The 25,761-nt window shown below is 41.2% G+C and overlaps 1 protein-coding gene across 4 annotated transcripts in view; it reads left to right on the top strand.

The window, feature by feature from the left end:
- Nucleotides 1-897: 897 nt before the first annotated feature.
- PTPDC1 (protein tyrosine phosphatase domain containing 1) overlaps nt 898-25,761 on the top strand; it is a 36,053-nt gene continuing 11,189 nt past the window's right edge. For 2 of the 4 annotated variants that reach the window (XM_033140864.1, XM_033140862.1), the window contains exons 1-3: nt 23,626-24,207; nt 24,608-24,779; nt 25,533-25,613. In XM_033140864.1, coding sequence (XP_032996755.1) covers nt 23,994-24,207; nt 24,608-24,779; nt 25,533-25,613 — 467 coding nt within the window. In that variant the 5' untranslated portion in view covers nt 23,626-23,993. Of the gene's footprint in view, nt 1,081-19,643; nt 19,737-23,625; nt 24,208-24,607; nt 24,780-25,532; nt 25,614-25,761 lie in introns of those variants that run through there. The other 2 variants (XM_033140863.1, XM_033140865.1) reach the window with 2 other exon arrangements.

The following is a 25,761-nucleotide window of genomic DNA, read 5'->3' as shown; positions in this document are numbered from 1 at the left end:
GCAAATTTGTACCCCACACTCCCCAGTCCATTTTCTCATCACTTTCATTATTGCAAAAAAGGGTCCGATTTTTGTGTGGTGAGGGAAGCACGTTTTCACGCAACAATGATAAACCAACATTTAATAGCACAACCTGAGTTTATATACACACAAACACATATACTTTTTATCATTTTCTTTAAAAGGTTACACAAAATTCTGCAAAATATGTTATGAAACAGGATCTGGTGACAATATATGTAGTTTGTATACAAATACTGACAGAAAAGGAAACTACAGTAAATGAACCATGGGTATGTGAATGCATGGAAGGTAGCGACTAGAACTGCATTTTGATGGCAGAAAGTGGATCTGTTGCACAGGAATGCCAAGCTCAAGCCCACTCTAAATGTGCAGCCTCCATGCTGTGGGATATCCAGCCTATAATGATGGTGATGATGTTGATAATGGTAAGAGCTGTTTTAACAGTGGAATGGACTCCATCGGAAAGTGGTGGACTCTATATCCTTGGAGGTTTTTAAGCAGAGGATGGATGGCCACCTGTCATAATGCTTCAGTTGAGAGTCCTACATTGCAGGGGTTTGGACTAGATGGCCCTCGGAGGTCCCTTCCAAATTCTAAGGGCAACGAGCCCCAGTTTAAATTTACGAGCGCTCGCTCTTTTTTCCGTGAAGCTACAAAGCCCCGCTGGACGAAGCGGGAGACAGTCAACCAAACCCAACGTGCCGTTTCCCCTCCAACAGAGCACGGGCGGCCAGCATCTGGCGCTGAAGGAAAGGCCTCCCTCCGCCCCTCCCTCCCCGGTTTCGTTTTTCCCGCCGGGCTGTCACCATGGCAACAAGCCCAAGCAAGGTCTGGCCTGGCGGGCCGCGCAGGCGCTCCCCCCGCCCCCGGAGGCCGCTCCTCTTGGCTTCGCCTCGCCTTTTCAAGAAGCCGCCGCCTGGAAGGCGGGACGGGCCCTCCCATCCCTCGGGCCTTCCCCAATGCCGGCTGGGCCCGGCGCGGAGAGGAGGTCCGGGAGCGCCGGATGGGGGGTTTCTCCGCCCCACCGCCGCTGCCTCAGAAGCCGACCGTGACGAGGTGGGTTCGCTTCCGCTGCTTCGCAGGATATGCTCCCGCGGCGTCCGCCCTCCTCCTCCCCACCCCCCAAACCGGAGGGGGGCGTCTCCTCGAGGGCTCCTAGGCGAGGCTCTCCCCAGCCAGCCTCGGAGCTCCCCCGGTGCCGCTTCCTCGGTTTTCTGGGCCCTGAATGCACCCCACCCCATAAGATTTTCTCCCACCCCAGAGACGGCTTCCTCCGCTGCCCCTGTGCGCTTTTCAGGTGGCCTTCAGGGATGCTGCTGTGTGGGTCACTCACGCTGACCACCTGTCATGGATACTCGGGTTGAGATTCCGGCATTGCAGGGGGTTGGACTAGATGACCGTGGGGGGGTTCCCCTTCAAACTCTACGATGCTATGGTTCCATGACCCACCCACACTCAACTTCCAGGCTGCTTCCCCACATAGGCAGGGTTTGCCCTTAGTTCCTGGGCAGCGTCTCACTCCAAACAGGGGAGCCCTCGCCCCTTCAGTGATATGCTCAAAAAAAAAAAAAAAAAAAAAAAAAACTTGAGGGGAAAGCAAACCCATACTAAATCGGGAAATCTGGACACAATAGAATGAGGGTTCCTCTCCTCTTCTTCTGAAGAGGTACCGTGGCTGCTTGGGCTCATGCACTTTAGCAATCAGGTGCTTCAAGCTTTTTGTGTTGTTTCAGAGAATTGGCCACCAGATGACATTGGGAAGATAGAAGCTGTGGAAAGCAAAAACATTTCAGACAACTTAACACTCCTAAAATACTGTCTCCTGTCTGATCAGAAGGTACTTTGTCACCTGCCTTTGTCAAGATGCAAGGGATGTAACTTGCATTAAACCAGGCCATTTAGTGTGGATAACCTAGGGATTTAGGGGACGTCTTCTACGGACAAATAAAAATGCTGTTTAATCCTTTATGTGATGAAATGATAGGAGGGGGTACCTTTTTGTATTACTTGCAAAAATATCCAAGCCCTGAATATGTAGTGCACTCTAAGGCAGGAGTGGGGAACCTTTTTGAGCATGAGAGTTCCCTACCCTCATGGGTGAGGCTCTTGTGCTGGTAATGGGCAGAGTAACAAATATAAATTTACCTTTCTGCAGTAGACTCGTTTATTCACATAAAACATATGCAGTTCTAATAATTTTGTTGGAGTAGAAAACCTATAACTGCCTTGAAAAAAAATAACTGATAATTACTATTTCTTTAAACTTTAACACCTATGCATTTCTAGAGAAGCCAAGATAAATGTTATGGGTGATATCCAACTAAGTCGTACTCAAAATAGACCTGTTGAAATTAATGGACTTGATTAATTTCAGTCTACTTGGAAGCCGTGTACAATGTAGCCTTTGCGAATCACAGGGCTCATTTTCTCACAGTGTTCCTTTGTACATAGTTGTTTGCTATTGTACACACCTTCCTGTGATAGTGTCATCTAAAGTGACAGCTCCTATCTGTATTGTCTGTACTTGTTTTCAAACTAGTGTGCAAACTATTCCCTTCCCCTCATTTGGTATTTCCACAGACTTTAGAAAGAGAGCGGCTGGAAACTGGTATATTGATGTACAGATGATATATATTGGTATACAGAGGCAGCTAATAGGAGGTGTCCTGAGCAGATAAAAAAAAAACCAGATAGTGGCATTTACATACATTTTGTTTTCATTTTGAGATAAATTACATTTAGAAATGCTTAATCTGGATTGAATTGTACCACTGTTTGGCAGTTTTAACGATGAGTTACCATGGTCTCCCAATAGGGTTAGTGACTGCGCTGGTGGGATTTAGCAGCACTGAAGTATTGTGCTTACTCAAATAAGTAGCTATGACCTAAGACACAGGGAGTACACATCTTGGGTAAGCATATGCGGTGTTATTACATAATAGCTTTTCTTCTTGAATCCTTTGCTCTGGAAAAACCCATGTTTTTCATTCATTGATATTTGTGTTTGTGCTTGTGGTATTTGAGCTCTTGAGGCTAAATGTTGTGCTTACTTAACCTAGTTTTGTTTGACAGAGCTTCTTAAAAATGTTCAAATTAGAAAATAAATAAAAAGTGAGTGTTTTCACATATACATTATTTTTACTAATTAATAACAAAAAATAGTTATCTGGTTTTGGTTTATGCCTTGATTTTTTTACTTTTATGCACATAATAACAGCAATAAAACTGATTAGCTTCCTAGCTGATTATGTGGAGCTAATTATTTTTTTCTTCTGCACTGTTCCCTTGACTCCTGGTGCTTAGAAAGAACTTATTGTTTCTAGCAAGCTTTCATCCCAGTTAGTAAAAATTGGGCCCCAGGCCTGTGGGATAATTAATCCCAGGGTGATATATACAAGCAATATATACAAGGTGATACATACAATTGCTTTTGAAGCAATTTTCTTTCTCTTATCAACAGTTTCTGTAAAGTCCTTCATGGTAGCAAGGGAATATATAAACAAGTGACGCAATGCTTCAATTTTCAGAATTGGCTGGATGCAACTGAAGTTCTGAAGTGCATTGTTAGCTCTCTCTTTTTAATCCATTTTTAAAAAAACTTGCAGGTTATTTCTGTAGGCAGTTGACTGTTCTCATTTTAATATGTTTGAACTGCATAATTATTTCAAAGTGAATTGGCATGTTCAATCTTGAAACTACTGTGTTCTCTACATGTGCCATATGCTTCAAAACAAACAATTTTGTCAGATTATTCAGCAGTGACAGTGACTTGCCTTGTCTTATTCAGGTAGCATTCTGTAAGGGTCTTTGCTCCACATCCAAAAAAACAGCCTTTTTTAACAGTCATCAGCATGCCTGATTTAGGACCAGCTGTTATCATATAACATCTTAAATTGTGTACATATACCTGTACTACCTAACCACAATGCCTATGTTATACCTTCACTGTTGGAGACAGTATGCTTCTAAGTACTAGTAGCTGGGAATACTTTGAGAAAAGTTTATATAGTTTTTGATATTGTAGTATAAACAAGGGCTTCAGCTGGCTTCCATGGCATGATTAAGTAGTACCGGTAGCTTTAGACACTTGCCCCAAGAGCAATGGCCCTGAGACATCTTTTTTTTTTTAATCATTTATATATATTGCAACAATTATTCAATCATAATTTTATCATTTCAAATTTGACACCCTTTCCCCTATTTCTGTGGTTCTTTACATTTTTTTCATCTTCCTGCATTCTCCAAATCATCTCAACATATTCTTTTATATATCTATTCCCGTATATATCCCATATATATATTGAAACTGCAGGTTTTTACATTAATCCTGCCAAGGCCCTGGGACATCATTGCTCATAAATAGTCAAGTGTACTTGGATTGATTTTGTTTATTGATTAAGGAAAATATAAAGCAAGAAATAAAAGATCCCTGAATTGTTTTTCTTCTAATATTTCTCTTTCCAACATTATGCATTGCAAATGTATCTGAATACAACTACCTGTATAGTCATAGATTAATGACCCAATACAGTGGTACCTTGGTTTAAGAACAGCTTAGTTTATGAACAACTTGGATTGAGAATGCTGCAAACCCGGAAGTAGGTGTTTTGGTTTGTGAACTTTGCCTTAGAAGCAGAACATGTTGAGTGTGTTTCATTTGTAAATTGAGTCCCCCACTGCTATGGGAAAGCACGCCTTGGTTTAAGAACGCTTTGGTTTGAGAATGGACTTCCGGAACGGATTAAGTTCGTAAACCAAGGTACTACTATAATTAAAAAATAAATAAATTATAAAGTACAAAATACAGAACTGAAGAATAAAAGAAAAAAGTGAAAGGAAAAGAAGAAGAAGATGAAGAAGACAGACCAATATTTGATCACTATCCTGTTTAGGTATAAGTGTAATATATGCAATGACCCAATAATTTTTAATCCCAGTGTCTGCTGGCCAGTCAAATATAAGCATTTAGCTGACACACTATTTTCCAGGCTTATTTGCTGTTCAGGTTTAGGTCTTGGGCAGGAGTTGCCTCTAGAGTTTTCTTGCTTGCATAAATTGAATAGATATCTCCTAAAATTCTGTGAATATATGTTACTGTATTCCAAAGAGAGTAGGCTATGGTGAATACAGTGGCAACTATGTGCTGTATCAGCTGTAGAAAAGGAGCAGTCAGAAGGTCAAATGAAACAGTGCAGTAAAGTTCACTTCTGTAGTGTGTAAAAGAGTCACAATTTCAGCCAGTGTGTTGTAGGAGTTCAGACTAGGACTGGGCAGACCCAAGTTAAAATCCCCACTCTGCCATTAAGCTCTTTCTGAGTTGCCTTGAGCCAACCACTAGCTTATTTTACTTCCCAGGGCAGCAGACACTCATAAAAAGACAATTATCAACAAAATAAAAACATATTTAAAACATGCATCGACTTCAACCATCTTGGTCTAAAACTTGGACCATCTTGGCTATGAGTCCTGGAAGACCTGCTCCAAGCCTTGCACCTGGCCTGGGAGAGGGCCCTGACTGATTCCAGCTACAAAACCTGAGGCTATTGAACAGACTCTTGGGCTGAGGTCTTATTTAGGGAGTTTTGTTGTTTTTTCAGCTATTGCTGTTAATTATTTGTATCTTTAAACGGGACGCAGGTGGCACTGTGGTCTAAACCACTGAGCCTTGGGCTTGCCAGTCAGAAGGTTGGCGGTTCGAATCCCCGCAACAGGGTGAGCTCCCGTTGCTCTGTCCCAGCTCCTGCCAACCTAGCAGTTCGAAAGTACATCAAAGTGCAAGTAGATAAATAGGTACCGTTCTGGCGGGAAGGTAAACAGCGTTTCCATGTGCTGCTCTGGTTTCGCCAGAAGCGGCTTAGTGATGCTGGCCACATGACTTGGAAGCTGTACACCAGCTCCCTTGGCCAGTAAAGCGAGATGAGGGCCGCAACCCCAGAGTCGTTCGCAACTGTACTTAACTGTCAGGGGTCCTTTACCTTTACCTTTTATTTGTATCTTTATTTTAGAGCTTATGGTTTATGTGGAAATTGTTTGATTTGGTTGTGTATTTTGATATTTATTTAGTGTTTATGACTACTTTATTATGTTGGAATTATGTATTTTTTCACATTGTAAGCCGTCTTGAGCATGGGTTGAACTATGGAAAGGCAGCATGCAAATAAAATTATGTATGTATGTATGCAGACATTTCTGTTTTCTGAGGCTAATTTGGCTAATACCTGCTCTGTGTTTTATCTGCTGCCTCATATTACTGGTGACGTTTTGGTTTTATTGTATATTTTAGTGCTTTATTTTTTATACCACCCTGGAATGTATTGAATGAAGGGCGGAATACAAATGTTTTTAAAATAGAAGAGAATGAATGAATGAATTTAGCAGAGGGGTGCCTTACAAACTTGCCTTATCAGATGCTGACAGCTGCAGTTTTTTAAAAAAAACAAAAACAAAATACCAGCCTGTTATTTAAGCAGCTGTCTTGTAGCCATGAGGTGAGTGAGTGGGTTAGTGGAAAAGGAAGGACCCTTTTTTATGCTCAACAGACTGCTGGAAGAGGGTCTGAGCTCTCCATCACTCCTATGCCAGCCCCCAACAGGCAAGTAACATTTATAGGGGTATATACGAGGTTGCTTTTACCATGTTCAACCTAGTTAACTTAGCTTTATCTTCCAAACTCTGTGTTTAAAAAGTCACAGGAGGAAGCAAAACAGTCTAGAGAGGTAGTACGAAAACATAATCTCTTTTAATAGAAATATTATATTATAAATATTAGAGTGTGAAACTATAATCATTGTTCCAAAGTGGTAAACTTCATTTGCCTCTTAAGAATAAAGGGGTGCTTTCTAGATAAGAAAGGCGCTCTTATTTCAAAATAAGAATGTTCATCAAGAAATGCTTGTTGGATACCTAAAATTATTGAATTAAGGTGTGTATCTTAACTGGCAGTTTTGAATTAATTAACTTCAAAAATAACAAGGAAGAATACTGTATTGCAATGGCTTACTATGATCTGTTTGTTTAAAACCTATTTATAATACAGGCCAGGCCCAAGAAAGCAGTATTTGGGATAATTGTCTGCATAGCCCACTTAGTGTTCCGCATGTAGGTTGAAGAGAAAAAAGTAGGCTGCTACTGGCTCCTCCCAGATTACCATTTACAAATCCAATTAACAACAGCAAAAACTGCAGCACCCAGCAGAACTCTTCTGTATTTCTACGCTGTGCTGTTCTTGTGATTGGTCAAAACCGGTAGTAATGAAAGGATCAACTATTACCAATTCTTGTTACTGGGTTACAGGTAAGGCTAGCAAGCTGCAATTACTGTGAATGATCTGCTTGTAAAAATAAGAGGTTAACTTTAATTCTGGGCATTTGAAATGTTCAAATACAAGAGAACTGTAAGCATAGAGGACAGTTCTAAAACAAGTGTAATGATAAAGCTACTGGTATTTAATACATTTAATCGTAGAACATAGTGATTCTAATTCCCATGTAAAACTGGAAAAGGTGGAAAATGTCAGGGTTTTTTTGTTTTGTTTTTGAAGCAGTTAATGTATTCAGTTTTGTTATAGTTTTCTGTGTTAATTACTGGCTGGAAGCCTGTTCAAGATACTGTAAAATATCTGAAAATTGTTACGTTGCGTCTTGCCATAATGATACTGACAGTGGATTACTTACTGCTAATTAATTTCTGTCATTTAGCACTCAAGTTTTTGCCGTTAATGCATGGCAGTTTGAAACACTGAACTACCATAGAACACCACGTATCACCAATTAAATTGCATGTCTTTATTCCTTTTGTCTGCATTTGGTGCATATAAGCAGCCCTGGCTCTATCTAAACATGGTGCTTACTGATTAAGTGAAAATCAGTTGTGACTAAAAGAGGTGGCGAATGGTTTTTCAGCAAATCAAAGATAGTTTTCAACTTTTCTTCTGGTCCTTGTCTTACACAGTCGTTATTTTTCTGCCACCATCTCACATGATTAACTTAGATATTTTGTCTTGCACCTAGTCTTTCATCTTGGGACAGGGATTGTACTGTGGCTGGAATGTTCCTTAAAAAAAAAGTTGGGTACATAAACTTCAAGAACTGTAGTTTATGTACTTCCAGTTTTGGATTTGTGAGACTGAGGGGCTATAGCTGTGTATATAGAGCTTGGGTACACTGGTTCTTTTGCTGACCCTCACCTCAGTTCACCAATATTTCTGTTCTAGAAATGGATTTCTCTGACAGATGTGGCACAACAACTATTAGCAAGCCAAGAAAAGGACTCAGGAAGTTCACGTTCCATTTACGTGTGTCCTAGTGACCTTTTGGCCAGTATTGAGCCAGCTATGATTCTTAAGCTCACTTTAACAGCTGGCAGGCAGCGTTGCAAGCGTGCACCTTTTGCACTTGCCTTATTTAAACTGCTGTTGCTATAGATGTATCACCATCTGCTCTTTCCATCAATTGCAGCTGTATTAGCTAATATCTTTTCAGCGAATCTCTCTGGCAGCAGAGTACTGTGTCCCCTTAAAACTCTGGAAGGCCCTCCAGAGCAACTTGAGAGACTTCTGCCAGAAGGAAAAATAAGTTGCTGGGGTGAGAAAAGGCACCCATGGACTCTAGCACTGGCTTCCCATTGCCTGCAGCAATGGTTTGAGGCAGCCCTGGCGAGATGCCTTATGGTGGCTTCCTCCTTCTGCTGCCACAGCTTTGCTTCTCCCCATTTGCCATTGTTTCAGTGTAACTGCCCTTTCCTGCTCTGCTTCTCTACCCAACTGCTTGCTTGGTGAATGGAGCAGCTGACCACACTTTTCTCTAGGAAAGTGGTAGTAGCCGTCTGGATGCTCCGCTACCAAATGGAAAATGGCGCTGGCAGGAAGTCAGAGAACAACACTGTTACGTGATCACATAATGCATAAGTTCCTTTCCCACTTCCTGTCAGTACCATTTGTGAAACAGATGACAAGTAGTCGGTTGCTCAGGCTGCAATATCAGTAAAACCACTATCTGAAGCTGTGCAGCTGGATTTTAAATTGCATTCCTTGGAACTTCATCACTTCCAAGCAGTGGTTTTCCTGAGATATTTAACAAAAGAGCGTAACAAGACCAAAGGCCCATCTGGTCTAGCATCCTGTTGTTAACAGTGATGGACCAGATGCCTATGGAAACCTGCAAGCAGGATAAGAGCCCAATAGCACTCTTCCCATTTGTGTCTTCCTTTATTTTACTCAATACAGTATACACACACACAAAAACCAAATATCACATTATTCTGTGAACCATCCTGAGACCTCCGGGTGTAGCGAGGTATATAAATTCAATAAATAAAAATAAATAATAAATAACATCATTTTACATAACCTTAGGGCATTAGTGGTCAGTATAGGCTCTCTACAGACATGCTTGTGAAATTAGTGGGAGAGATTTGCTATCAACTTCCCTTACGTAAGAAAAGAAGGGGGACCAGGTTTCATCATTATAACACCTTTTGCTACCCTTTTAAGCCCAGTTAATCGCTCTGAAATAGCCATGTCCCATATATTTTTTAACCAAACCTCAAGGGGTAGCTCAGCCTGGGATTTCCAAAAATACGCTATCACCAAATGTGCAGCCGTCAGTAGAAAGAAAATTAGATCTTTATGTGGAATAGTAAGATCAGAAGATCAGAATCTAGATTTAATGAGAGCAGGGCTAAAGCTAGATTTGGTGAGAGAGATTGTGTATCAATTTTAGAAATGATACTGAAGACCTTTTCCCAAAACGTGCGGACAAATTTACATTCCCACCAAGCATGAAAATATGTTCCCCTATTCCTACATCCCCTCCCACAAAGAGGGGATAAGGATTTGTTGATTTTTGCTAAGCAAACCGGAGTCCAATGCCACCTGAGGACGGCCTTCAAAGAAGTTTCTTGAAGGTGAAATGAAATGGTTCTTAAAGGTGGGGTCCTCCATATGCCTTCCCACTCATTATTATTGATTTCTTTGCCTATTTCAGTCTCTCATACTCCGTGCAAACCTTTTGCATTCCTGATGTAATATTCCATGAGCACACCATAAATCAGTGAAACCACACCTGTCATATCACAGTGGGATTCAATACACCTTGTTTCAAATGCCATAAGAGAACAAACAACTGCAAATGAACAACATTGGAGAATCTGGAGCCAATTGGGGTGCTGCTCATTTAGATTTTCCTTTAACCTTTCTTTACCTATTGCTTTGCCTTTATAGAGTAAGTATAAGCCTCTCTTTTTCCATTTTTTTATATGCCAATATTTATCTTCTTGTTTAAAGGCAGGATGGTCTAGAAAGGGAATTAATGGAGACGTTCCAGGGGCCAACATTTCCCTTTGATTTTTCCATGTCAACATTGCAGTTTTTAAAAATGGATTCAATTCCCTTTATCACTGAATCTAATAATTTTAAGAAGGGAAGTGCTCAGAATGCCGGCATGGCGGGGGCAAGTTCGATATGGACCCAGGAATCTTCTGTTTGGTCCCAATCAGTGGGATTAATGATTTCATTTGAAATGCCACTTTATCTACAACATGCTGTTACATATGTAGAGTTTGTGTGTTCTTCACACATGACCCTAAAACATGCTTATGAGAGACGGGGACTTTTGCAGGAGTCACAACTGAGTGCTGTTCAAAAGATCTGTTTCAACAGTTCATTCATACCACACCAAAGGTTTCTTTGGATGCTCAAGAGAAGCATCCATTTATTATATAAAAAACAAAAGAAATAACGGTGCAGTATAAATATAAAATCACAGGTGTTTTTGAACCAATGTCTTAACACATTCATACTCTAAAGAAATAAGCGCCCCTAATCTACAATAGAAATACAGTGGTACCTCAGGTTACAATGCTTCTAGTTATAGACTCCAGAAATAGTACCTCGGGTTAAGAACTTTGCTTCAGAGTGAGAACAGAAATCACATGGCGGCAGCGGGAGGCCCCATTAGCTAAATCAGGGGTCAGCAAACTTCTTCAGCAGGGGGCTGGTCCATTGTCCCTCAGACCTTGTGGGGGGCCGGACTGTTGCTTTTTTTGGAGGGGGGAATGAATGAATTCCTATGCCCCACAAATAACCCAGAGATGCATTTTAAATAAAAGCACACATTCTGCTCATGTAAAAACACCAGGCAGGCCCCACAAATAACCCAGAGATGCATTTTATATAAAAGGACACATTCTACTCATGTAAAAACACGCTGATTCCTGGACCATCCGTGGGCTGGATTTAGAAGGTGATTGGGCCGGCTCCGCCCCCCCGGCCTTAGTTTGCCTACCCATGGCTAAAGTGGTACCTCATGTAAAGAACAGTTTCAGGTTAAGAACGGACCTCCAGAACGAATTAAGTTCTTAACTCGAGGTACCACTCTAAAGCAGTGGACCAATTGCCCGACACAGTAAAAGGCAGCTCCCTGTGTTACTTGTTCTTCTATAAGCTTGGGTTATTATCTGTTTGATAATGCTTTCCACTATTTTACCAGGAACAGCCTGTCATTTCCTGGATCTTCCCTGGATCCCTTTTTTTAAAAAAATGGTTCTATATTGGCCATTTCCCAATCCTCAGGTATGGAAGCTGATGTTAGGGACGTGTTACTTTAAGAACTCTGAGGATTTGTTCATTTTTAATTTGTCAGTAAGGTGAGAACTGCTTACCACTGTTTGCCTCAGTTCAGGCACAAGAATCTGGCCCACATTTTCTGCAGTGAAAACAGATGCAAAGAATTCAACCAGTTTCTGATTTTAGAAGTCTGGAACTGAAAGTGAAAATAAATAACTATGGACTGGCCAGTACAGTTAAGCACACTTTAAGCCCATTGAAATCAGTCAGCTTAAGCAGGCTTAACTTTGTGTTGGACTGTAGCCAGTGAGACTTGCTCCCAAGTCTTAACATACCATGATATGACTTGTATGATACGGTTGCACTGTTTCATTGCCTAGCAAGGATACTCCTGCATAGTGCTAACAAATTAAAGCTACTTTAAACTTGGTATTTGGAGATTTAATTTAAATTATATGGGTATTAATAGTAATACAACAAAAATGGATACAGTGGCGTAGCGTGGGTTGACAGCTCCTGGGGGCCACACAGAAGGTGGGGTGCGAGGGAGATAAAAGGATGAAGTACGCATATGCAGCGCCGTCTTTAGCATATGCAGCGCCAGAGTAGTAATAAAGAAGAGCCTTGGAGGATACATACCCACCATTTATTATGCAGTGGTGAGAAGACCTTAATACCCTTGCTATCTATTTGGATGGCTTATATTGAGTTATATGTGTAAACTAAGATGGGTGTATTGAAAGTTATTGTATTGTTTTCCTTTTGTTTTCTTTTAATAAATTTTCAATAAAAAAGCAAAACAAATTACTTTCTTGTGTTTTAAATAGTATCCTATATGGCCTATTTTGATTTCTAAGATTGTGTGCAAGCATTTTTTTTATACTGTCTATATGCCAAGTTTAATCACTGAGAGTAAGTGGAGGTGTGTAGACCATGGATGAGTTAAAAAAAAAGAGGTAATGTGATTTATTTATTGTTTTATTTTCTTACATTTATTTCCTACCTTTCTTCCATCATGCAACCCAAGATAAAGTGTGTGTGGTTTTGAAGTAGTCTCCCAACTAGGCACTGATCAAACTCAGTCCTGTGTGGCTTCAGTATGGTGCCTTCAGACCACACCCTGAGAACATCATCATTCTTGTCTTTTATATCAGTGTTTTTCAACCACTGTTCCGCGGCACACTAGTGTGCCGCGAGGTGTTGCCTGGTGTGCCGTGGGAAAAATTGAAAAATTCAAGAGAATTACTTTATATATAGTTAATATAGGCACAGAGTTAAATTTTTTAACATTTTCTAATGGTGGTGTGCCTCGTGATTTTTTTCATGAAACAAGTGTGCCTTTGCCCAAAAAAGGTTGAAAAACACTGTTTTATATAACATCTCCACTATCATTACCCAAAATGTTAGATAGATAGATAGATAGATACAGATTGATACATTGTGGATTTATAATTTGTTGAGATGATCAGTAGGTAACTAAAAATAAATTCAGTAATTTTTCACCAGTTCCATTTTTGTAGGGTAAATTCTGACTCGGATGCCTTTCACCTGCTAACTAGCACTCTCCTTGTGCGCCAATCCAGCCAGGTGCTCCATGCTTGTGGAAGCAGACTTCTGTGTTGTGCATCCCTTGTAAGATAGAGAGTTGTCAGCAGCTGGACTGAGGAGGATTAGTGGGGATCTCCACCCCTCGAACCTTCCCTAGAACAGGAGGACAGTATAGATTTACAACAGTGGTTTGCAGAAGGTCATAGTTCAGAGACTGCAGAGGGGAGAAGCTGGGAAATAATGGGAGAGGAATAGCAGGAAGAGGATGCACCGGGGAGAGACAGCTGACAGACTCATTGTCTTTAGATAGCATTCCTGACCCCCCCCCCCCAGGACCAGGCGGGCATTGAGAGTAGTACAGTGGTGCCTCGCAAGACAAAATTAATTTGTTCCGCGAGTCGTTTCGTATTGCGAAAATTTCGTCTTGCGAGGCACCACTGTACAGTACAGTACTGTAGTCATAAAGTCATAAAGTAAGCCATAGCAGGTTTTTTCCACATTTGCGAGAAATAAGCCATAGTGATAGGAGCAAAGGAGAGTTCCTGCGTCCTCTCTTTCTCTCCCCACACTCGCTGGAGAATGCGCTCCTCCCCTCCTGCCGATCAGCTGTGAGGCACAGAACAGGCAATTCACCCATTGTGGCCTCAGCGGCTGCTTCTCCCACGTGTCTGATTGCCCTCTCCTTGCTTTTACGGAAGGCATAAAGCAGCCTTTTAAACCCCCTGCTGCAGTGAGGGCTTTTTTGTGGGTAAAGGACGGGCAGTTTATCACACCCCACTTTCTTGCTGGCTCAATTGCTCCTTAATTGCTACCATTTACCAAGTCAATTGCCCCTTAATTGCTACCATTTACCAAGTCAGCAATCTTCTCTGTTTTCTATCTCTTAGCATTTTCCGCCTCTTAGCATTTTCTGCCTTCATTTTCGTCTTGCGAAGCACAGCCATAGAAAAATTTGTCTTGCGAGTCACCTAAACAATTGTAAAACCCTTTTGTCTAGCGAGTTTTTTGTTGCACGAGGCATTCGAGGCATTCGTCTTGCGAGGTACCACTGTAGAACAGAAAGCTCAGAGGCAGAAAACTCAGATCAGCTGACTCAGGGATGACGTAGGACAGAAGAGATTGAGGGGGTGGGACTCGGAGCAACTCCATTATCTAAGAGAAACTGCTTTTCTTCGTCTCTCTCTGTGAATATTGAATAAAATATTTGGTAAGAACTCTTCTTGTTTATCTGCTTCTTGGCTGCCACCGTGGGAGGGATTTGATTCCCTGAAGCCTGACAAGAGTTGTACTTGTGGCAGAGGAATTCAAACCCCAGCCAGGCAGGGGTGGGAGATGATGCAGTGGCATAACCACCACAGCATCCACAGCTGCACTGCTCGTGTTGACCAGGGTGGAAGGCAGGTTTGGCAAAAGCCTGCTCTGGACAACACCAGTCTGGAGTTGGCACAGTCATTGGGCCTGGTGCTGTTGGGTGAGGGCAGTGGGGCTGGCTGGGGATCCAGGAAAGCCCATACCAGTTCAGCCCCATCCCTGGAGCTTTCCATGGGCTACTGCCAGTGGGAAGCCTGGCAGACAGCAGATGGAATGGGGAGCAGGGAGCAGTGCAGTAATCCTGGGCTAGGTGGAGGGAGACCTCCGCCCCATCCACATGCATTCTAACCCAGCAGATCATGGTTTTGGATTGCAGCCTAACTAGATATTGCATCTGCAACCCGCCCAGTCTATAACAGCAGAGCAATGTATGTAGCCCTTTCAAAAAAACACAATTCTACTGATCAGGTCAATGGGTTGTTGAAAGTTCCCCCTTTCTGTGCTTAACAGCAGATCAGTGGAACTTCATCTATAAAGGCACAATTCGGCTGCTCCTTGCAGATTCTGTTGGATCAGAGAACTGGGACACATGTGGACCTGCTCTGATTGAAATAAATAGAGCAAGGTTACAGCCTTGGTAAAATAATCTGTCAGTTTATAAAGACTGAAGCGGAGTTTCCATTAAGCAATTGAGTCTTGAATCTTGATTTCTGACTCATTGCTCTTTCAAAAAATACTCTCAAAATTGTTCACTAAATGGATGAGGCATAAAGAAGGAAGTGCTATCAGTAAAGAAGTAGGATTAGAACAGTTGGCCACTTGTGCCCCTGCTCAGAGACTCTTGCCTTAATATATAGGAACCTCTCAGCATCATTTGCCACAGGAGCAGGGGTAATCTAGGATTTAACATATAACCTCTTTAACTATAGGAGTGAATCATTAGTTTAGCCCAGCAGCCTATGCAAAACCAGGAAATTATCTGGTTAGGCAATAAAGTTTAAGATCAATTGTTACAAACAATGAGTAGTGAGTTCATTATGTTGTGATGAAGTAATAAGAGCAATACCAGTGCTGTAATCTTGTTTGGATAACTTCAAGAATGATGAGAATAATCTGAAGATTGTAGATTGTCCAAGAGGGAAATCAGTCAGCTGATAAAAACTCTGTCCATTAATATGTCCCATTAATTAGTTCCAAGGAAGACAGTAGCATGTTAGTGAAATGTTTGCTGAATGGTAGCTAGACACAAGCAGTGCAATAATGTTCTATTACAAACCATTTGATAGTATGCTGTTTCTTCCTTAAGAATAGCACAATAGGTGCCTTGACCATAAATGATGTGTTTGTTCGTGAGGTAAATAGGTAATACATATACGTATATGTATGCTTTATTTCCATTACATGTGTTAAATCAACAATATGGGGAGGGGGTGGTTCAAAGTGAGGTGACATGTTTCCATGCTCCCGAGATTAATGTTTCTTAACTGTCATGGCAATGGAGGTGCATGTTGCATGGATAAATGTAGTTGATCTGATTAGTCCAATAACCTGACTATCTAGAGCCATGTGGCTTTATTAGCTCTACAGAAGAATTAGGAACATGGCCTGAAATAACATGGAACATTGTTGTCTAATTATTCAATACCTTCCAAAATTGTTTACATAAATACATAATGAAACATTTGTGGATGCAAGCCTTTTGTTGGTAAATATAAATAATAGCTGTTTATACTCTTTCTGTTCAAGAAAAAAAAGACTTTTGTAACGTAAAAAAAAAGATACTTCATTTTATAATAATAAATAAATGCACCTTGCCTTGATATCTTCCGGGCCACCCCAAGAAACCCATCACTCCTCCATTTCTGAGATTGGGCTGGCACAGTCCATTTTCCAGCCACTGTGTGATGTTCATAGAATTGTAGTGTTGGAAGGGATCCCAAGGGCTACCTAGTCCAACCCCATGTACCATATTTTTCTGTGTATAAGTCTAGGTTCCACCCCTAACAAATAATGTAAAAAATTAGGGGGCGTCTTATACTCTGGGCCATCTCCCCACATTTTCTGAAATCTGAGTCCCCAAAAATAGGGGGCATCTTATACATGGGGGTGTTTTATAGATGGAAAAATACTGTAATTCCCAAATCTCAACTAAAGCATCTATGACAGATGGCCATCCAACCTCTGCTTAAAAACCCACTGAAGGAGAGTCCACCACCTCTTGTGGGAATCTGTTCTACTGTCAAACAGCTCTTACTGTCAGAAAGTTCTTCCTGGTGTTTGATCAGAATCTCCTTTCTTGTAACTTAAATCCATTTGTTCAAGTGGGAGAAATCAAGCCTGCTCCATCTTCCATGTGGCAGCCCCTTACATATCTCCTCTCACTCTCCTCTTTTCCAGGCTAAATACCATATACCCAGCTCCTTCGATGGTTCCTCATAAGACTTGGTTTATGTTGTCTTATGCAGAGTCTGACTATTGGTCTTTCTAGCTGTGTTCTGATAAGCAGTGGCTTCCCAGGGTCTCCTGCACAAGCCTTTCCCATCATCGTGTACCTGGCCATTTAGTGAGGTATTCAAAACGAGAGCTACCTGGACACTAAGCTATATGTCCCCCGCTTCACTCTTCCCTTGTCTTCCCCTTTAGTAGAGGCTGTTAAGTTAGTGTTATTGTGTTAGCCCAGGATATTTTGCTGCATGAAGCTGAGTCCAAATGGTGCCTCTCCTCTTAGGGCTAACACTTCACAAAGTCTTGCTGCACCATTCAGGCACTGGTTCCTGCCTGGATCTTTCTCTTGTCACCACTTCCACAGTGCTGTCTGAGATAGGTTACTTCACCTTTCTGCATAACACGGCCTGCCCCTGAGCCTTCACGTTCTCCATCTCAAGAAATAAACAATACCCCTCTCTACTACCCATCAGGGTTTTTCAATAACACATGTATCACATTTCAGGTATGCGTGTTTGAAGAAATGTAGCAATTTTGACAACTGTTAGTGAGGATGAAACACCTTTATATATAGATAATAACTGAGCAATGCTACAAGAGGGGGGGAATTGTGTTTCCTGACAATTTTTGATGTGGATATGCAGGTGAAGTTCTAAAGAGCTCTTGTTTTCCATTGTGATTAGTCATCGCACTTTCCTTTCTTATATAAATGCAGAGGCTGAGCATTACTCATAGTACAGAAATTGTAACTGACTTGACAGTAAATTCATCTATATATATATTTATGTATGTATTTTAACCAAAACTTCATAGGTTTCTGGAAGCCGTTAAATAGCGTTGTCTGTATAAAATAAAATGTATATTCAGGAGTGAGGGTAGAAGAAAATAAATCCAAACTTCTGTAGATCTTTTTTATTTATCCCCTGCATTTCCAAAGTGGCAAACGATACATAGGCCTAGTTTGCATGACCCAGTAGGTCTCCTTTTACATAATGGGGCCACACAGGCATGCAGGCTGCTGGAAGGGAGCTCATAGAAACTTTGCTTTCCCCACCCCCCATCCCTTTTCCACCTAGCCATGCTGAGTGTAGCGAGTTGTCCGAACCAGAGTTTTTGGTTAATCTCTCTCCTGACTAACCATGAGCTGCCACCAAGAAGAAACCATAGTTTGGCTTACTGTGTTGTGCAAATCAGGTCATTGTAAAATGTGTAATTATCATTCCAACCCATTAGAGAACAAACATGCTAAAACTCTTTAATCATATGTGTATTTTTTCATGGAACTAGTTGTCAGCACTGAGAAATGCACATTAAATATGATTTTGGGTAGGTATACTATTCTGGGTACTTCTACTGATTTTATGGTTTATTCACACCCATGCTGTTTTAATCACATGTGCATCCTTCCTTTCCTCCAGAGGAGCTTTCAAGTGTCTCTTCTTTGTTCTCACATGTATGTAAACGTGACAGAGCGGCTCTTAAAGAGAGCCTGCAAACTTGTTGCAATATAATGTGACTCTTTCAGTAGAGAGCAATTGACTGTGTTCTCTGCTGTGGGAAAAGCTTCCATGTGCAAATCCTCTGGGGATGTGATGTTTCAGGTGACAGGCTCTTTTTTAGATGCATCTAGATCATATCTAAAATTGGCATAAAATTTGCCTTCTTAAGTTAAGAGACTTTATTATGCCTTACCATATTCAATTTGGAATCACAGCTCAAACCTCACACTTTCTGAACTAGTGCAGAATTGCTTCTTAACAGTTTAAGAAGGGACAGAGTGGTCATCTACTGCATTACCGGTAAAGTCATTGGCAGTAGATTCAGGACTGAGAAACTACTTCTTCCCTTAACACAATTCATTTACGTGGTTTCGCTCAGCAGTTTCTACACGTTGCACCATCTGGTGCTTATAGTATTGATATGAGTTTGTAGGTGCCATGCACCCATAATCAAAGCAAGTGTTAAAAGCTCATCAAGCCAGGCTAGCTTCCTGACAAGGTAACCGCCTGGGTGGTGGGTCATTAAGAGAGCAAAGAAAAGAGTCTTCTGTGCCAGATGACAAATGGGTGGGACCCCTCATCCAGTGCTTAGACCAAGGGTCAGCAACCTTTTCCAGCCGTGGGCCAGTCCACCATCCCCCAGACCATGTGGTGGGCTGGACTATTTTTTTTGGGGGGGGGGGATGAACAAATTCCTATGCCCCACAAATAACCCAGAGATGCATTTTAAATAAAAGGACACATTCTACTCATGTAAAAACACCGGGCCGGATTGAGAAGGCGATTGGGCTGCATCCAGCCCCCAGGCCTTAGGTTGCCTACCCCTGGCTTAGACAGTTGGAATGACAAAGCCTGAGTCTTTGGAGGGAGAGTTGGCTGCGATGTGACCTAGAGGAAAAAGAAGCAGGGTGGAAAGTCAAAAGAGAAAGTCATGGCTGATTTCTGCTAGAATCCAAGGCTGTGGGACCGAGACCCTTTTGGGGTGTTGATGCTGTGAACCCCTCCTTCGTAGGTTCAGGTTATATATGTGTGTTTAAATAAACTTTATATCATAAAGCCACCAGTCTCTGCTATGCCTCATTCCAAAGGAAACATAGGTCCTGGGTAAGCGCCTGGACCTCCTGGAATCTTGCACTGCTCAGAGATTGGGGTGGTGTGCAACAGTACGTTCTACCTTGGCTTTCCTCCTCTGGCTATTTTTGAAGATACGCAACAAACTGCAACTAAGACTACTGTGGCAAATGTTTCAACAGGTACTGCGATGGCTGCAGGAGTCCTGTTGCAAAATGAATTACCCTACTGTTCTCTGGTATCAAGCAGTGCATATCTTGCAACCATGAGTTCAGGTAAGTGGGGGGGGGCTATTTTTTGTAAATTGAATTTAGTAAATTAAAATGTGGGATAAAACAATGAAAAAACCCCAAGCTATTCTTGCAAAACCTAGATTTGAAGAAGCTAAGGGCATGTCCAGATTTGAGCATTATTTAGCTTTCAGTTCAATTTCTCCTCTTCTTTATATTAAATTGGAGCAGTGGATAAATTGCCATATTGTTGAATACCGGTATGAAGTAACATTGTGATAAGTGTTTCAACAAGGTAATATACCAGTGAACAAAAGGTGGAGACTTAACAGCTTCTGGGGGTAGCTCAGCTGAACTAATACTTTACAGATAATTTGCAGGCACAGTGTCTCCAGCTTTGTTTGCTCTCCCCCTCATCCCTCCTAACAGATAAGAAATGACAATAAGCCCTCACATAAACCAGCAAACTCTTTCAGCTTCACCCATATCTTTGTTGTGGGGGAGGAAGGGAAAGGAGAATGTTAGCCGCTTTGGGACTCCTTTGGGTAGTGATAAAGCGGGATAGCAAATCCAAACTCTTCTTCTTCTTTCCACTTAAAGCTCAGATACTTATGCAGAGCCTGCTAATAATCCAGGAGGAACCCCACATGGCCAGACAATCACAGATTCTTTGGCAAAGTAAACAAAGAACATAAACAAAGAACTGAAAAGCACTTCTTTTTTCCGCTTACATTCACCCGCACCAGTAGGAAAAAAAGGGGGGGGGAGTTTTTAATTTTCATTTTCCGGTGCAGGGGGCAGCAACCTTTTTCAGCCGTGGGCCGGTCCACCGTCCCTCAGAGCATGTGGTGGGCTGGACTATATATTTTTTTTGGGGGGGGGGGATGAACAAATTCCTACGCCCCACAAATAACCCAGAGATGCATTTTAAATAAAAGGACACATTCTACTCATGTAAAAACACGCTGATTCCTAGACCATCCATGGGCCGGATTGAGAAGGCAATTAGGCCGCATCCGGCCCACGGGCCTTAGGTTGCCTACCCCTGTTTTGGTGGTTAGGTTGTTGGTTCCACCTAAATAGCTTTCCTCCATATTAAAAAAGAAGGGTTATTTATTTATTTAAAGGATACTATCTTTTTGCTTGCTTGTCCTCCTTTCCTTTGATAAAATGTAAAATGGGAGAGATTGGTGGGATGAGGGCTTTTGTGGTGGGGGGAATGGAGGGGAGAAGATTTAGCTGACTGCCTTCTGCTGAAATGGGAGGTTGGGAACTATGAGAGTGATGGGGAGGGTGTTTTTCGGTAAGCAGTGCAGGCGAATGTGTGTCTACTCGCAAGCAAGCCCAATTCAATGAGTCTTACTCCCAAGGAAAGTAGAAGTAAGTTTAGTTGAATTCAGCAGGGCTTATGCAGGCATAGATTCCACTGAGACCTCTGAGTAGGAAAGCAAATGCAACGTGACTACTCGTTAAACTACTCGTAAATTAGTTGAAAATATATTAAATATATTATATGGAAGATTATTTTTTTAATTAAATCTACCACTTCCTTACATTTTAAGGCCTTCCACCACTGCATGGAGCCTTGTCAAGGCCCTCTCTGATGTGGGGAAGTGTGGCGCACCCTCTATCACCATGAGGAGGTACGATGGGACCCTCTGCCCCCGCGGAGAGGCCCAGCAATGCCCTCCACTGCCACAGATATATATTTTGATATATCAAGATTTTGTGACGTTTAACTGGTGATATATCATGATGTTGAAAACCAGATATCGCCCAGCCCTAGTCCCACACCCACACATAACTTGGATTTATATATGAGAAGCAACATTGGTCTTTCCCATAGATGTTCCTATTTGTGTTTTCCCTGCTTTTAAATTTGTTGATTCTAATCTGTTGAACCTGGGTTTGTTTTTTGTTTTTTAAAAAATAATCCCCGCCCAAGAAGTGTGCAAAAGTACGTAAGTCAAGCAATTGTAAATTTGCATCTGCAGTTTTCTGGTTTGGGGCAAGTTTGGAGATATAGATATAGATATTGCCCAATGGAAGAGGTTCCCCCTGTTTCTCCTCCGATACACTTCATAGGAGGGACTAGGGTGGAAAATTGGCAGCTGCACCAGAAGCAGTGCTGGAATAATAGCAGAATGTAACAGAGGGATGGTATTGACAATGCAGGATAACAAATGACCATTGTCATGACTTGTAATTCTGATTCATCATTTTGGCAGAGTGCTTTTAAGGTCAGTGAATTAAGAAAACAAAAGTTGCAGAATGTGATTAGGCCTTTTTTCTCATGTCCAAATCTCATGTTCCTAATTGTCCATAAGTAAATAAAAGATTGGAGACCTGGGATGAGAACTCTCTCCACCTCGCTACTACAGGGAACTACTTTGGATAGCATTGTGATCACTATTTGCTGTTGATTCAGCAATATCATGCCAGGTTCTGTGCACCACTAAATATTACAATTAAATGTTTTACTTTTTTTTAATGAGAGAGAGATTGTTTTGATTCTGTGGAGGAGTCTGTGCCTTTTGGGTTTCTTTATTTATTGTTTCACCTGATTTCTGTTCCTTCAAAAAGGATGGGGTGGTGGAGAAATTACATAAGTAGGAGCTCCTGAGGATTGGACCCAGGTGGCACTGTGGGTTAAACCCTAGCTCTAGGGCTTTCTGATCAGAAGGTCGGCGGTTCGAATCCCTGCGATGGGGTGAGCTCCCATTGTTCGGTCCCAGCTCCTGCCCACCTAGCAGTTCGAAAGCACATCAAAGTGCAAGTAGATAAATAGGGACCGCTCTGGCGGGAAGGTAAACGGCGTTTCTGTGCGCTGCTCTGGTTTCACCAGAAAGCGGCTTTGTCATGCTGGCCACATGACGCGGAAGCTGTCTGCGGACAAACGCCGGCTCCCTCAGCCTATAGAGCGAGATGAGCGCCGCAACCCCAGAGTCGGACACAACTGGAACTAATGGTCAGGGGTCCCTTTACCTTTACCTTTATGACTGCTCCAGGTTATGCATGACTTCCTACACATGGTTGTGCTGAGAGGGCCATTTGGGTTGGGAAATGTATAAACTGGGGTGTAGACAAAAAGGAAGTTGAAAGCTATGTGAACCAGTTGGCACAGCTACAAGATTTCCAGTAACTCCATTTGTGATGTAGTCCAGCACCTTTTAAAGTGAGTTAAAAGACTTGTCCTGTTTTGTCATTAAATTATAGTTAAGAACCTCAGCTGGACTGAAAGAATATGAGTGACTGCTGCTAGTTTCTGGTGGAAATTTAAGGTATATTCACAGAAATTCTCTGATGGTGCAATGTGCTGTGACAGGCATGTACTTAAGAGTGCAGTCTGTTGTGTATCTGCTTATGCATTGGGAACTTGCAGTGTAGAAATTCCTGCTGGACACTTAAGTAAGCAAATGAATAAATCCCATTTTTGGATTGCTGACATATTCTTTGATGATAAGTGCTCCCAGATACTGGCAGCACTGCTTTGGAATGTGTTGTTGTTGTTCATACTATGAGGAATAATTTTATCCCTCATCTGTTTCTTTCACCCTTCAAGTAGTATCTATACATTCTTTTACAGATCTCATAAAATAGAAGGATAACTTTTTTTAAAAAAAGAGCAGTGTTGCTTTTTATTCCTGCTGATAAAATACTTTACAGATACAAGTGTTTCTTTAGAAAGCTTTATTTCTACGCTAACATTAAAATTAAAATGCATGATAGTTATTTTGCTGGGGAAATGAGTGTGTTATATAATTTCTCTCCAAGAAAAGGTTACTTCCCCTTTTCATCCTTTTACATAAGGCTCGCCACGCACTTCTGGTTTTCATCTTCCAATCCGGCATGGGATGTTCATTGACACCTTAGTCATGATTTCTTGAATTGTATTAATTTCTGAGGGTTTTTTATTTTTATTTTAAGAAGAAGCCTCTTCTTGTCCAGGCTGTTGAGGTCTGTACTTCAAATTCCAGAAACCTTTCCTGTTCATAGTAAACTATTTGGGAGTCCTGCTCCAGTTTGGAATTATCTGCTTCAAGTGATTCTAATCCTCATCGGCAGTGGAACAGTTTGTCCCACACAGAATCAATGTATATAGAATTCAGCTGCCAAAAGGGTAGCTGCCACTAGTGAGTTCATTGTTGGTTTCTATGGAGACAGAGCAGCCTATCCTGAACAGCTATTAGATCATACAGAAAGATGCATGTCTCTGTGCAAGTTCAGTACTGAGCAAGTCAGACTTCTCATTCAGTTTGACTTCCTACAGCATTTCTAAACTGCTACAAGTAGTGGGTGACCATGCAAGGCTCACCCCGAAGACGCTTGACAGTGAATATTTTTAGCAACTTTTTTCAGGGCCGGAGACATTCCTCCTCTGATCCTCTTCTCCGCATACTCCAAAGGCGACGGAGCTCTGTTGTAGAGGTCCTCTCGACTTCTACGCATAGAGTTATGGTGGCCATTTCCTCTGTAAGCCCCGAAGAGCTAAGTGCTGCTTTCCATGAGAAAAAAAGTAAAGTATTGGCAATTTCCTTTATATAAACCGGACTTGGGTTTTATGGCAATGTGTCTAATCTTGTTCTCATAACTAATCATAGATGAAGTTCTTGACTCTTTACTTATCAGTTTATACCATCATAAAAGCTTAATGTTATTTTTCCAGGCATTTTAGTTGAGAAAAAAATCATTTGCTGCTTCTAGATAATGACTGACAATTACTTTATTCAGGAGCTGCTACATACAAAGACCCTTGAGAGGGAAACGTTACGACAGAAGCCAGTTTTCAACAAATGATTTCACGATTCTGGTTGCTTTGCCTGTTTTGAAATCTATACTGCATACATTCGTTTTTATATGATTCACAAAAGTTGTATGATGAAATATTTTACTTGGTCTTGCCTTTTGTGTTGCAGGAAGGTCTAGGCGTCCGACTGCGAAATACACAAAAGTTGGAGAACGCCTTCGCCATGTCATTCCTGGTCATATGCAGTGTTCTATGGCATGCGGTGGTCGTGCTTGCAAATATGAAAATCCAACTCGGTGGAGTGACCAAGAACAGGCTGTGAAAGGGCTTTACTCTTCCTGGTAATGTGAAGCACTTAGCTTCTACTAGAGTTCTAAAAATGTTGCTTTTAAATGTCAAAAGGTTACCCAGAGTTACTTGTGAGCAAGTCCCATTGAATTCCATTGAACTTCTGAGTAAACAAGTTTAGAATCAGGCTCCACAGTCAGCGAAAAAGAACTAGTTTTATATAGATTTAGATACTTTATGTTTTAGATGTGCAGACCAGCTTAAATACAGTGCCAGTGTAAACTACATATGTAGTTCATGTAAGGTTCCTTTTGAATTCTGTGTCTTTGACTTATGCTCAAAATGTGTATGTTAAAATGCTATTGGTAGCATTGGCTTTTGCTTTTTGTAGCATGGTTTTAATGTCAGATTTTTTTTTTTACCACAAACCATATTTTAATTTAATTGAAATTTCAGAATTGAATAGTAAGAATTAGATGTAATGATAGCATTCCCAAGCACTAGAGTGCTATTTTATAAAGCTTTTAAAAGAACATTTAAAAGAAATGTGTAGTTTTTTGTGCTTGGATATAGAAATAGAAATCTGCGTATTCTGTGCTATCTACATTCTTATCACAGTATCTTGCACCATAATGTAATTTTGTTACATAACGTTTTTCATCTAGAGATAATAGACATTAAATGGTATAAAAGCACATAGTTATCTAAGGTGGCATGGTTTGTTATTAGAAAATTACAGCTGAACACCAGCTAGCAAGTATTTTAACCCATAACTGCTCACTTCATTTCTCCCTGCTCCTTTCCAGGATAACAGATAACATTTTAGCCATGTCTCGACCATCAACAGAACTTATTGAAAAATACAATATTATCGAGCAGTTTCAAAGGTAAAATAAATAGACTGGTAATGAATTATTGCAGTTCTTACAGCTGTAAAGCTGACCTATTATTTCTTTTCTGCGTTGGTTTGGAACTGTTCATAACAATTCTGAAGTAAAAAGGAACGTTGGTGGGGATATTGATTGTGAAAAAGCA

The sequence above is a fragment of the Lacerta agilis genome, chromosome 2 (assembly GCF_009819535.1).
Source record: "Lacerta agilis isolate rLacAgi1 chromosome 2, rLacAgi1.pri, whole genome shotgun sequence".
NCBI lineage: Eukaryota > Metazoa > Chordata > Lepidosauria > Squamata > Lacertidae > Lacerta > Lacerta agilis.
The sequence above is the reverse complement of the archived record's forward strand: the minus strand, read 5'-3'. Positions and strand labels throughout refer to the sequence as shown.